The sequence below is a fragment of the Phacochoerus africanus genome, chromosome 2 (genome assembly GCF_016906955.1).
Source record: "Phacochoerus africanus isolate WHEZ1 chromosome 2, ROS_Pafr_v1, whole genome shotgun sequence".
Classification (NCBI taxonomy): Eukaryota; Metazoa; Chordata; class Mammalia; order Artiodactyla; family Suidae; genus Phacochoerus; species Phacochoerus africanus.
This window is the reverse complement of record NC_062545.1, coordinates 167811908-167824890: the sequence shown is the minus strand read 5'-3', so window position 1 is coordinate 167824890 and position 12983 is coordinate 167811908. Positions and strand designations below refer to the sequence as shown.

General features: G+C 36.5%; 1 protein-coding gene across 5 annotated transcripts in view; it reads right to left on the bottom strand.

Moving 5' to 3' along the window:
- MAP2K5 (mitogen-activated protein kinase kinase 5) overlaps positions 1–12983 on the bottom strand; it is a 273914-nt gene that overhangs the window by 208334 nt on the left and 52597 nt on the right. For all 5 annotated transcript variants that reach the window (XM_047767144.1, XM_047767146.1, XM_047767147.1 and 2 more), the window contains exons 7-8: positions 10428–10476; positions 3018–3082 (exon numbers count right to left, since the gene is read on the bottom strand). In XM_047767144.1, coding sequence (XP_047623100.1) covers positions 3018–3082; positions 10428–10476 — 114 coding nt within the window. The remainder of the gene's footprint in view (positions 1–3017; positions 3083–10427; positions 10477–12983) is intronic.

The following is a 12983-nucleotide window of genomic DNA, read 5'->3' as shown; positions in this document are numbered from 1 at the left end:
AAGAAAAAGAGTGTGTGTGCTGGGGGGGGTCACTTTGCCATATAGCAAAAATCAGCATGATACTGTAAATCAACTATACTTTAATTTAAATGTAAAAAAGAAAAAAAAGAGGAGTTCCCATCGTGGCTCAGTAGTTAACGAATCCGACTAGGAACCATGAGGTTGTGGGTTCAATCCCTGGCCTCGCTCAGTGGGTTAAGGATCCGGTGCTGCCGTGAGCTGTGGTGTAGGTTGCAGATCCCTCATTGCTATGGCTCTGGCGTAGGCCAGCAGCTACAGCTCTGATTAGACCCCTAGCCTGGAAACCTCCATATGCCATGGTTTCGGCCCTAGAAAAGACAAAAAGACAAGGAAAAAAAAGAAAAAAAAGAAAAAATACTAAGTGAAAACAATGAAAAAACATACTAAATCTTACAACACATACTGAGCATTAGCAATGGTAGCCAAATGAACCTAGGATAAGTCACTAATGTCACCACAGCATCCTAGCAAAAGAACTTGTTTGAGGATGTTCCCTTGGATATTGTGGTCCTAATAAAAAGATAACATCGGGACATGCTTCTTAGCTAAAAATAACATTACCCAGGGAGTTATTGTTGAATGGGTACAGGGTTTCAAATCTGCAAGATGAATAGAGTTTTGCAGGTGGATAGTCATTATGGTTACACAACAATGTGAATCTACCTAATGCCACTGAACTGTAGACTTAAAACGGTTGAGATGATAATTTTTATGTTATGTGTATTTGATCACAATTAGGAATAAAAAAGAAAAACAATACTAACATAACTTTATATTGTAATTTTTCTGTGCCAGATAGGCTTCTTTTTTCCATTTCCCTATAGCCCCTTCTCCCAGCTTTTTTCTTTTTTTCTTTTTTTCTTTTGTCTTTTTAGGGCCACACCTGCAGCATATGGAAGTTTCTAGGCTAGGGGTCAAATCAGAGCTACAGCTGCTGACCTACGCCACGGCCACAGCAATGTGGGACCTGAGCAGCGTCTACGACCTACATCACAGCTCATGGCAATGCCGGATTCCCAACTCACCAAGGGAGGCCTGGGATCGAACCCACATGCTCATGAATACTAGTCATATTTGTTTGCTCTGCACCACAAGGGGAGCTCCTATCTCCCCGCTTTTTTTAAATGAACCTGTTTTAAGATAAAAGACTAAAATTTTAACATATAGGAGATTATTTTTAATAAAAATTGTCTGCTGCAATTTGGTAGTCTTACGTTTTCTCCCTCCTAGAATAAACCAAGACAGTAAATTTACAATAGGTCTTCATCTTAAAAATAAGAACATGCTTGAGAGTCAAACATTTGGTGAAACAGCACAAATAAGAAGTAGGTTAGGGGTCTAATGAAGATTTTTTGTATTCTATTGGAAGTCAATAAAAGGAATCCAAAGAGTTGCTAGAAGTCTTTCAGCATAAAAGCATTAAAAAGAAGAAAGTTTAAGACTTTGAAAACTGCTCTATGAAACTCAAAAGAAGCAAACTGGAGTGCACAGGTTCCTTCTTATTTCTAAGGACACCTCAACCCAAGAACTCTCAGGACAGGGTAAAAAGTCAAGCCAGATAAGAGTAAGAAGAAGACTAGGACAAAGAGATACTAGCTATGTAATACTGTGGGCCACATGGGAAGGAATGTTAGTATGATTCAGGGAAGAACAATAGTAGCCTCAAATTCTTTAGACACATTAGGCATCAAACATTTTAAGGACAAGACCCTAGGATCTTGTAAGAAATGTGTTATTATTTAATTCTCTGAATTATATCATAGTGGAGGCACTTAATTTTCAGACCAACTATTCACAAAATTCATCTACAGGAAAAAATAATCCAAATATGTAAATACAAGTTCTCAAAGGACTATGTTAAAGAACTTCCAGAGAAAGGACTCATGCCCTGGCTGTATCCACAGAGAGGACTAAAGCCCTGGGTGGGGAACTGGATCAGATAACCTTGAAGTTTCTAACCCAGAGAAACCTAATTCTATGTCAGGGCTGCATCGGTGTGGACAATGATCTGGGATTTTAAGATATGACCTTTCATGCTCATGGGCAACAGGGCAATTTTTATCCGTATTCACGTGGTTAGTAAGAACTTAAAATCCTAAGAACATTAGTAACCAATTAGAACATAAATTATTTTACAACTCTGAAAATATATATATTAATATCAGTGGTAAAATATCAAAGGTATAAACACAATTATAATGTGATGCAGGACTAGTGTATATATGGAAAACAGCTCTCTGGAGGAAAGCTTTATTACTCCCTCAGGGCTTTCTTACAGAGTATGGATTTTTTAATTCCTAGTGGAATATTTTTCATACACCACTGCAGACTATTAAGTACCAGATATTACATTATGTAGTTTAAACTTTGCACTACTACTTGAGAAAGACTTCCCTGTCGAGAGAACTATTTTTTATACTTAGCATTTTTTAATATGAAAATGAACACTCCTTTAGGGTAAGATCACTGCAACTGGAATTTGGGAGAATTGTATAACTTAACATATTCATCAATGTGTAGAAATTCTCTGAGGGGAGCAGGGTGAGGAGACAAGGAAATACAACAGGAAGAACCCTTTTTAATAACTGATCGTTGACACAGGGCAAACCAATGGTGCTTATAAGGTTTCTCTTCCACTGGGCATAGCTGTAAATAGGCAGAGGACTAGCACGGGGTGCTAGCAAGTTAAAAAAATAATAACAGAGTGAAGAGAAAAATGCATTAAACTTCAGGCCAGTTAAAGGTACATTTGCTAATGGTGGACTATTAAATGCTCACCCAGGAGAGATATGAATTCTCAGAAATATTAAAAAGGCAATATAAATGCACTTTTCCAAGAAATTCCTGAGAAAATAGATGCCTTGCAGAATTTTGGAGTCAAATGTGCAAATAAAATCTAAGTGCTGGTGGCCATTTAAAAATCTTTGCCATGGAGAACTTGGATACTCACATTTGACAGAAGTGGATAGAAAGTTTAAAAAGAATTGACTACTCACTTGTAGACTGTGCCTCCATTGCCATGACCAAGAGTGTCTCGATACCGTATGTCTTGTTCATTCATCTCCACAAGAAAGAAAGAAAAACAAAAAGGGTGTCATGCTGTGGATGGAAATGTCAAGGAAAAGCAACTCTGGGCCATAAACAACAAGCAGTCTGGGTCATTTCAAGTTCAGCTGCAAGAACGAGAAGATCAATACAACATTTGCTGTCCAATTTATAAAAGACGATACCAAGGGACAAAGTGATGGAAAGTTTAATGACAATTTGTTTGCCTGGGTCATTTCATTAAAGTTTGATAAAAGGTGTCAAAATGGAATGATATAACATAGCTCAAAAGGGTCAGGTCAGAGATACTGATAAGAACACAGTCTCTAGCATTACATATAACCACTGGCAAACAGCACTGTACATAACCAAAGTCAAACTTGGCAAGAAAACACACACACCCCTAGTAATCTAATACACAATCTGTAAACAAATCAGTCCCTGAGAACTCAAGTGACCCTCTAATTAACATTAAACAAACTTTCTGAATAATGTTAATGATTTTCCTAGAGTAGATACAGCTTTTCTTTAAAAACGATAAATTAGTACACAGCAAAGATGGGTAGATATCATATTATTTTCATGAAAAAGTACCAAATCAATGCACTTTCAAATGCACATACAGTCAAATACTATAATGCATAAAAGGAAAACACATAAGCATGTGATTCATAGAAACTAAGGTCATTTTTGTAATTTACTATATAACACAGTTTGCACATTTTTTGAAGTTCTATAAAACTATTATGCCACAAATACTACTTTCATTTGTATTGTGAATAGTAGAGAATTATTTTAGTACCCACAAAATAATGTTGTAGACTTTGAAAGAACGCCCTAAATATTTATTTATTAAATGACTTTAAAACTATTTAGATTATATTTGAGGCATTCAGTAATTTTCTACACACTGGTCCGGTTGCTTAAAAATTAATTGCCAACTGTATTCACTAAGTGGTTTCAATAAATATGTTATTTTCCATATAGCTAAAGCTTGGGAAAAGCCAGAGTAAGCCCTGGAAAAAGAAAATCAATTTCCAGGGAATTGTACTGCCTTGCATAGGCAGAAAATGGATGGTGTTTTTAATTTAATATCACCTAGAAAAAAATAGTTTGCTTTCAGACCATTACAGTAAACCTTTAAATATTTTGCTCTACTCTAAACTTCCACCAATTGAATAAAGCAAGGCTCCATTTATCAAGGGAAATATTTTTCTTCTATACATTTCTGAGGTTGAAGCTTCAGAGAGCTGTGATAATTAGGAATACGGTGCAGTTAGGAGAAACAGCTTCCTTTCCAAACTGTTTGGCCAAACCCTAAAAGAATAGTGACAGATTAACATGTAAAGGATAAATCAGCATGCAATTTAATTTTAGTACAATTTGATTGATATAATTTTCAACCAGCTAATTACTATTCTTAGGGTCAAAGGCAAAAATGGCAGACAAGTCAGAAAAATTGGCAACTATTTTCCTACTTGAGGGAAATTCTGTTGTCATTACCTTTATATTACTAATACAGAAAAAAACATATTTTAACCTGTATAAAATTTGTGGCATGAAGAAAAGAAAACCTCTTTATCCCGAACCAAATCACAAATTTTAAAACAGCATGAAATAAAGTAACACATAAAAGTGACTTGAGATGCTAAACTAGGAGACTTACTATTGGGTTTACTTTGATCAATAGGTAAAAAAGATACATATGTAAACAGCAATATTTATTGGCGGGTACAAATAGACTAATTTCCTGAAAACATTCCTCGAGGTAGTCTAAACACAACTCTTAACAACCTAATTTATACCATTAATTTGCTTAACAAGCTGCACCCTCATCATGGCTTTCTAGGAGATATTTCACTCAAAGTCCACAAATTCTGAATTACTGGCACTGAGATTTAAGGGTAAGCAGGATGGGACTATAGAATCTAGGCTCTGGAGAGGTCTCAATCTGTGATTATATCCCTTCTACCTCCATCACTCTGTCAGAGCCTTCTAGGTAAAAGAACCCATAATTTCCTCTTAGAGAAATATAAATGTTAAGACTCATATTATCCATTCCAATAATACACTGCGATACACCTAGGGCCTTGGAGAGGGCTTGATTTTGTATATTTCGTTGAAGGCAGAGAAGGAAAAGGGGTAAGTCTCTGAGCAGCTTCAACCATTATAATCCCAACACTATAGTATTTTTTACCTTCAATACCCACTAGGTTGAAAAGAGAAGTGGAGCACCCACCCACCCACCCAGTATTCCTGGCACTCCAACCTAACCAGGATGAGGAGCTGCAGCTGAAAGCTCAAGAGAGGGGACGCTGTGGATATTGTAGGGGGACGGGGAGGGGGAGGAGGAGGGAGGTGCACATGCTAATGCAATGTGTAAGCAAATTCAAGGATGGAAACTTGAAATCCCTCAGATGATGAGGAAGATTTTAAGAGTCTCATAAAAATGGGAGTTCCATGAAATGAATCTAAGAACCATGAGAGTGTGTGTTGGATCCCTGGCCTCACTCAGTGGGTTAAGGATCCGGCATTGCTGTGAGCTGTGGTGTAGGCTGCAGACGAGGCTCGGATCGGATGTGGCTGTGGCTGTGGCATAGGCCAGCAGATGTAGCTCTGATTCAGCCCCTAGCCTGGGAACTTCCATGTGCCATGGGTACGGCCCTAAAAAGCAAAGAAAAAAAAAAGTCATAAAAATGGTTTATAAGAACAAGTTCTAGAACCATATCACTCAAACAGACAGTATCCATTAAAAACTTAAGTGTTGCTACACTTTTATGTAGACATGTACCTGGCCTGTAAATTGATAGATTCTTCTATTTAAAAAATATCAGATTCTTCTTTTTGCTTATTTGAATCTTCTAATTTTTATGAAGTATACAAATATGACTCACATCAAAAAAGTTTTAAAAAGGAAAACTATTAGTGTCAAACCTATGAGTCGATTACAAATTTCGAGAATTTTGTATCTCTGATCAAAATGGGTTACTTTAATTGATCTTAGCTATGAAAAAAATCATTAAGGGATCAACAAATAGCTAACAGCATTTTTAGTTTAGATAAGCATATTAATTCAACTTTTCAAAATGAAGCATAGAATAGCACTCATTGTGATATAAAAGTGAAATTCATAAGCCTACAAAGTACAATTCAAGTATTATAGTTGGGACCAAGTATCATAAAAATCACAGAATTTTACATTTTAAGCATGTAATCCAGTTCTCTTGGGCAATATAACTAGTCAAGGTGAGAACTCAGTCTTTCAGTATATTCTGTTCAGTGCTCCACCTTAGCAGCTGATCTTCTGTGTGAGTATGGAGGGACATCCTCTCCATCAATGGTCAATGGCTCATAAAAAGGAAAATAATCAACTGAAGGGCACTCAAAAATTAAAAGCAATTTCATTAACTACGATATTTGTTTTGAAAAAGAGAAATCACACAGCTCTTTAGATAAAAAAAAGGTAAAAAGAAAGTTGTTATTCAGAATAATAAAAACACCAAATGCTTTTAAAATACAAGTCAGTTTCCTTGTTTTGACTAAAAAAAGCAAATAAAACAGAATAACAGATGTGAGGGAGGAGGAAGAAAAAGCCCTGAGAGTTACAATTACACATCAACTGCCAAGACTGCAAATGAGCTGGGAGAGATGATGGGCATGGAGATCTGTGCTGCTGAATGAGAGGTGAGAGCTGTGAAAGAAACAGGGACATGACAACCCTTGGGGCGGAAGGTCATGTTTGCTCAGGGAGAGAAGGCAATGTGCAGTTCAGACTCACACGGTCTCATCTACGTTCCCATCTTCATATGGGACCCAAGACGAACTGTGAGAATCTAAGAGTTTTATGTACTGGTAATATACAGTTTTTTAAAGCCCATTTTATAGGAGAATATGTATCTTCTTTTTTTTTTTTTCTAAACACAAAAAGGTTTTCTAAAAGCATTTGATGTTCTCAAAATAATAGCCAAATACGCAGCTGGATTAGAATTATTTCTAGATTTGTGACTTCACAGTACATTTATACTTGATTTATCAGGAACAGAAAAATACTGTCACCCAATCCTACAAATTATCAAAAACAAACAGAGGAAAAACAACTTTAGAGATGCAAAGGTCAAAGCCATACATCCTTGGAGTAACCGCACTTTTTTAATCTTTTAAATTGACCCACTGGGCCATTTCTAATCAGTTTCAAATCAAGGGCCAATGTAAAACAGATGATACCCACTAAAACTGAAGTGGGAAAAACACATCCAGAAAACACATCAGTGGTACTGATTTATAGCTCTCAATAAAACATGCCAAAAATGCATTATGATTTGTTTTTTTTTTTTCAGATGGAAAAAAAGGAATCCTTCATCATAAAGTGAAAACAGAAAAACAATGTCTCCATTCCAAAGACTAAAAAATTTTTAAAAGTGTTTGATTTAATATCATATTAATGAAATTAATGGGTAAAATGAAATGGAATTCAATTATGGATCAGCAAAGAAAATGTTCTTTGTTTATTGTCTGCCTATGTTAAGAAGAATCAGTACCTATTGCTTATAAATCATTAAAATAAAAATGCTCAATTAATCCTTATTTTACATGTAAAGGTCTGACAGAAACTAGTCCTATCACTAGACCTTTGCTTCACAAATCGAAGCAATAATGGTTTCAGAAAGCAGTCACACTCTATGAGCAGACAATTGGAGAGATTTAGTAAATCCCACTTTATAGAGCAGAGACTAATCGGAAAACACAAGCCAGTCAAATGTTTCTTATGAACTGTTGACACTATATCAATGCTGAATCAATTGGTGGCATTTACTCTGACTGACAGAAAAGAAATAAATATTTATATCACATAACCTATATCAATGAACCCAGGCAGAAAGCTATTTCTAACCTGTCAATATTTGATTATCTTGAAGAATCATGTCCCTTTCTTTTAATGATTAATATGAATTCCTTATTAAATCTAAGTGGAGGCTAGTAGAGAGGCAAATCATTATTAATGTTTGAGAGCATAAACCACTAAAATAAAAAACTACGCTGAAGTGTTAAAGTATCGTTAAATGTGACTTACATCTTCCATATCAAGTGGTGTCAGCGTTCAGCTCAGAAATTTATTGATGCCACAAATGTGCACATTACCTCACTGCAATGCAATCTTGCTCACTCTTTTGTTACCCAATAGCAGCAGAATTAGGATTGAAGAATTAGGAGGGAGAGGTGGTATTTTGAAGACTTCCAAAGGTAGGTGTTCTTTGTTTTGTTTTGATTACTTTTGTGAATGAAAGTAAATATAATAAAGGCTAATCCTTAAAAGAAAAGAAACACCATACTGTTTAATGTGAGGTTATCACATTCCCAAGGGAAAGCAATAAACAATCTTTAAGTGTCAAAAATCATTGCCATGACAATCTTCCACCACAGAGAACCTCCTGAGACCATTAAGATATTTATGGTACTATGTTTGTTGTCAGGACCTTAGGAACATTTCAGAATGTTTATTTTTTGCACTAGAAATAAACTGTTTTTCATTTTCGAAAGAGGACTCTCTGACAGGTTATTTTCCATTGCCTGGGTTGAACAAATGTAGTTAAAGCTTCTTAATTTATGTCAATTTTGAAATATATTTTCCAGCTGAAGAACACAAGTAACTCATACATAAATTATAGTTAGTAACTAGAATGCAAGCATGTTGAAGATACATAAATATCCTAGGCTCAATATTTTTGCTTTTCGTCAGGTTTTGGTCCATGTTTCAGAAAACATGCAGGGCAGTAGGGATCTGCTGGGAATTGAGGGGTGGGCCTCAATCTAAACAAAACTTTGGCTGCTTTAAAGTTATAAATACTATCATTAGATAAACTTGATCTAAAATTCTGAGACCATTAAGACTATACACACCAGAGTTCCCGTCATGGCACAGTGGTTAACGAATCTGACTAGGAACCATAAGGTTGCAGGTTCGATCCCTAGCCTTGCTCGGTGGGTTGAGGATCCAGCATTGCCGTGAGCTGTGGTGTAGGTTGCAGATGCAGCTTGGATCCCACGTTGCCGTGGCTCTGGCGTAGGCTGGTGGCTACAGCTCCGATTGGACCCCTAGCCTGGGAACCTCCATACGCTGAGGGAGCGGCCCTAGAAAAGGCAAAAAGACAAAAAAAAAAAAAAGATTATTTACACCACCATATTCTCCTTAGCTGTATACTGAATATTTAAGCACTGGAAGTCACACACTCTAGATGATGACCACACATCAAAACCAGATCAATTTATTTCTTCTAACTGTATTCAGGGGTTATGTGCTAAATAAGTAAGGCTTCCAGAAGCACCACCATACAGTCATCATTCTAAAGTATACACATCTACTAGGCCACAAAGTTACAGGTGATATTAAAGGACAAGCATGAGGACCCAGCTTTGTCTTCCTGACATGCTTCACTACAAGTACTTGATTCATGAAATGCCAATGAGGCTTGGAGAGGTCAGCATGTGGAGGCACTGAATAAGCATCTGAGATAATTAAGATTTCAGCCTTCGAAACATGGACGGGAAGTGAACAGCAGTTAAGAAAATCAATAAGAGTCTTTTATTTGCGGTGACACAGATGTCTCAGTCAATAGAGCCTAATAGGCAGGCTTGATCGCAATGGACAGGAGCCTGCCTCCCAGGCTATCAAAGGGCTTCCTCTATAACAAACATTAAAACGCATTTATGTTGCTATTGAAGAATCAAGGACCCTGTAGGTAGCTTAATTTACCAGTGTATGTTTAAAAGCACTGTACTATTTCAGATGTGTCCATTTACTTGAATCAAAATCAGTGAGAAATAACTGGCCTGCAGGCCTGTCTATCCCTCACCGACTGGGGCAGGTCATTCTGCTTTAGATGGCCGCCAACTAGGCAAACCGAGGGCTTCCGCAGCCCAGGAATTTTAAATGCCAAAGCTCCACTGTGACTATGTTCCTCTAAAAAGACAGTGTTCGTTTCAGGACAAAAGAAACTAAGGTGAGAAGGTAACAGTTTTTCTTTTTCTCCTAAAAGATAATGAAAGAAATAGTCACCTTAGGATGCAGGGCCATTTCAACAACCCATGGGTTGACACACTTGTTCAGAACTGATTAACTTTTTTTAAACTGAGCTGGCAGCAGGGTGTGAGCATGGTACTTCAATCTGCTGGGAGTGAAACCCATTAGCACAGTTTGAAAAATGTGCTGCAAATTGTTCTGCCAATCAAATTAAGCCATGTAATTCATTTATGACAAGAAGAAATTCACAGGCCCTTCATCTGTTTATTAAGTTTATGGACACAAAAACTGGACAGTACTAAGTTGCTACTATCTGAAAATCTTACTATGTAATGACACTTACCTGGCCATTGGCTAATATTTTTTTCAGTTCAGCAGAAGATTTCTTTAAGCTAAAAAGGAAAGACATAATTTTAATGGCAAATTCATCTACACCTTTGAGCACCGCTGAAAATCCAGACTAAAATACACTTTTGTTTTAGGTATAGATATGGATTACACTCTTCACATCCTTCTCCCTAGATAAAATCTTTCCAAAAGTAACTGGCAAAACGGCAAAGGTATCACTATAAGACTGAAACCCCATTAGTAATCTAAAGCAATAAAGAAGTCTACTGTCAGAGTTCCCTGGTGTCTCAGTGGGTTACAAATCTGGCTTGGATCACTGCTGTGGCTTGGGTTTGATCCCTGGCCAGGGAACTTCTACATGCCATGGGCAAGGACATAAGAAAAAAAAAAAAAAAGGTAAGCAGCCTACTGTAACAACGAAGCTAGAACATTGTATGGACTACTTCAGAGACCTCTTTTTGCTATTAGTTCTACGGGCTTTGGATAGCCTTTCAGTGGCTATTTTATGTGGATGCTGTCATCTGCTAAATAACTACTCTTAGAATGTTCAAGGCAAACAAAGATTACAGAACTTCAAATGATAAAATAATTTAAGTCCTGATCTTTGCTATGGTTAAGAGCTACAATTCACCTTCTTGGGAAACAAATGTCTAGTAGCAGTAAATCCTCTGGTACTCATTAGCTCTGTGCTCTGGAACATGATACTTATCCCTCTAAAACTCAATTTCCTCTTTCTATAAAATGGGGAAAATATCAACATTACGGTGTAATAAAAAAAATTAAATACTACAAAAAGCTCTAATACTGTGTCTTGCACATAGACATTTCTCTTTCCTTTCCTATAGCTATGAGAATCAGCTTACAGAGTTATACAAAGAATAAAGAGGAGTTCTCTTGTGGTGTAACAGGTTAAGGATCTGGCATTGTCACCACTGCAGCTTGGATCACTACTGTGGCACAGGTTCAACCCCTGGCCTGGGAACTTACACATGCCACAGGTGTGGCAAAAAATTTTTTTAAAAAATATGAAAATGTTCTTCTTCAGAAGTACAGGACCATGTAAACATTTATATGGATAAGTTTAGGCAAAGTGGTCAAAGAACGCTGTTAGCTTTATAATGAATTATACCTGTACATATCTGCCTAGTTAGTAGAGTGGTGTGTAAAATACTACCTCCTCCTATTAATGTTCTAATTTGAAATTTAAAACTTGTTAATTCTATCCTTAATCTATCTACTCTCACCCTCTACCCATGTGCCAAATTAACTCTCCCCCTATGGAACAGTTATCTGTAGATGTCTTTGTTCCCCGGGAACAGAGACCACATCTTACTCATCTCTCTACATATTCCATTCCCTTCCCACCCTTGAACCCAGTCCACTGATTTACCACATGCTAAGTGTTTGATAAATGGTGGTTATTATGTTATTGTATGATAGTAACACACACACATTCATTTGGTACCTTTAAAAAATTACATCTGAGAAAATCTCAAACTTCAAGTTTGACCACACTCATCACTGCAATTTATAATTACTTTTCTAAATATTTCTGTCTTTTTACAATTTTTTATTATAGTTGATTTACAATGTTCTGTCAGTTTCTACTATATAGCAAAGCGACCCAGTTATACATATAAACATACATTCTTTTTCTCCCATTATCCTCCATCATGTTCCATCACAAATGATTGGATATAGTTCCCTGTGCTATACACCAGGATCTCATTGGTTATCAACGCAGATTGTGAGGCCCAGTCTCTACCTTCCCCAGTTTATAAAATGTGCTTTCAACCGGGGGTTCTAAACTTTAATAATGTCCTCCCCAATCTTAAAATTCATGCACTGAAGTAGCCGTTAAGGATTTTATAGTACAGAATTAAAGCTGATGATATATCAAAAAATAAACAACTGCCTAAACTCAGTCAAGTTAAAAAGAGAAAAATAGCAGCTACCATTTACTGAGCGATGACCATGTACCAGGCACTGTGCTAAATGCTACTACTTATTATCCTAATTTAATCCTCACAATAGCCATAGCCCTATGGGTATCCTTGTGGGGAATAGCAATTCCTGATGTATATTAAAAAAAAAAAAATTAAGGTATAGACCTTGCTCAAAGTCAGTCTGTCTCTCTTACACAAACACATATTTTTTTCCCTGGGAAACTAATGGATCCTTGTATTCCCATAAATGGTCCCAATTTAATATTTGCAATTATTATAAAAATAGAAATAACCAAACAATGCCCATGCAATATTTCTCCACAGATATTCCATTATGTCATGCAACTTGAAATAATAACATTTTGATTCACTGCATTTACAAAACACCTTTCATCCAAGAAACAAAATGTGATTCCTTAATACAGCTTCATTAATCTTCCTAACACCAGAGGTAACTAGATGGAAAGTTTAATCATCCTCATTTTACAGAGAAAGCCAAGATGTTTAGGAAAAGCCGTGTCTTGGCAGTGAGACTTGAATTCAGTAATTATGGCCTAGGAACACCATGTGGATTAGTGAACTCGGCTTAATAAACAGTCATCTAC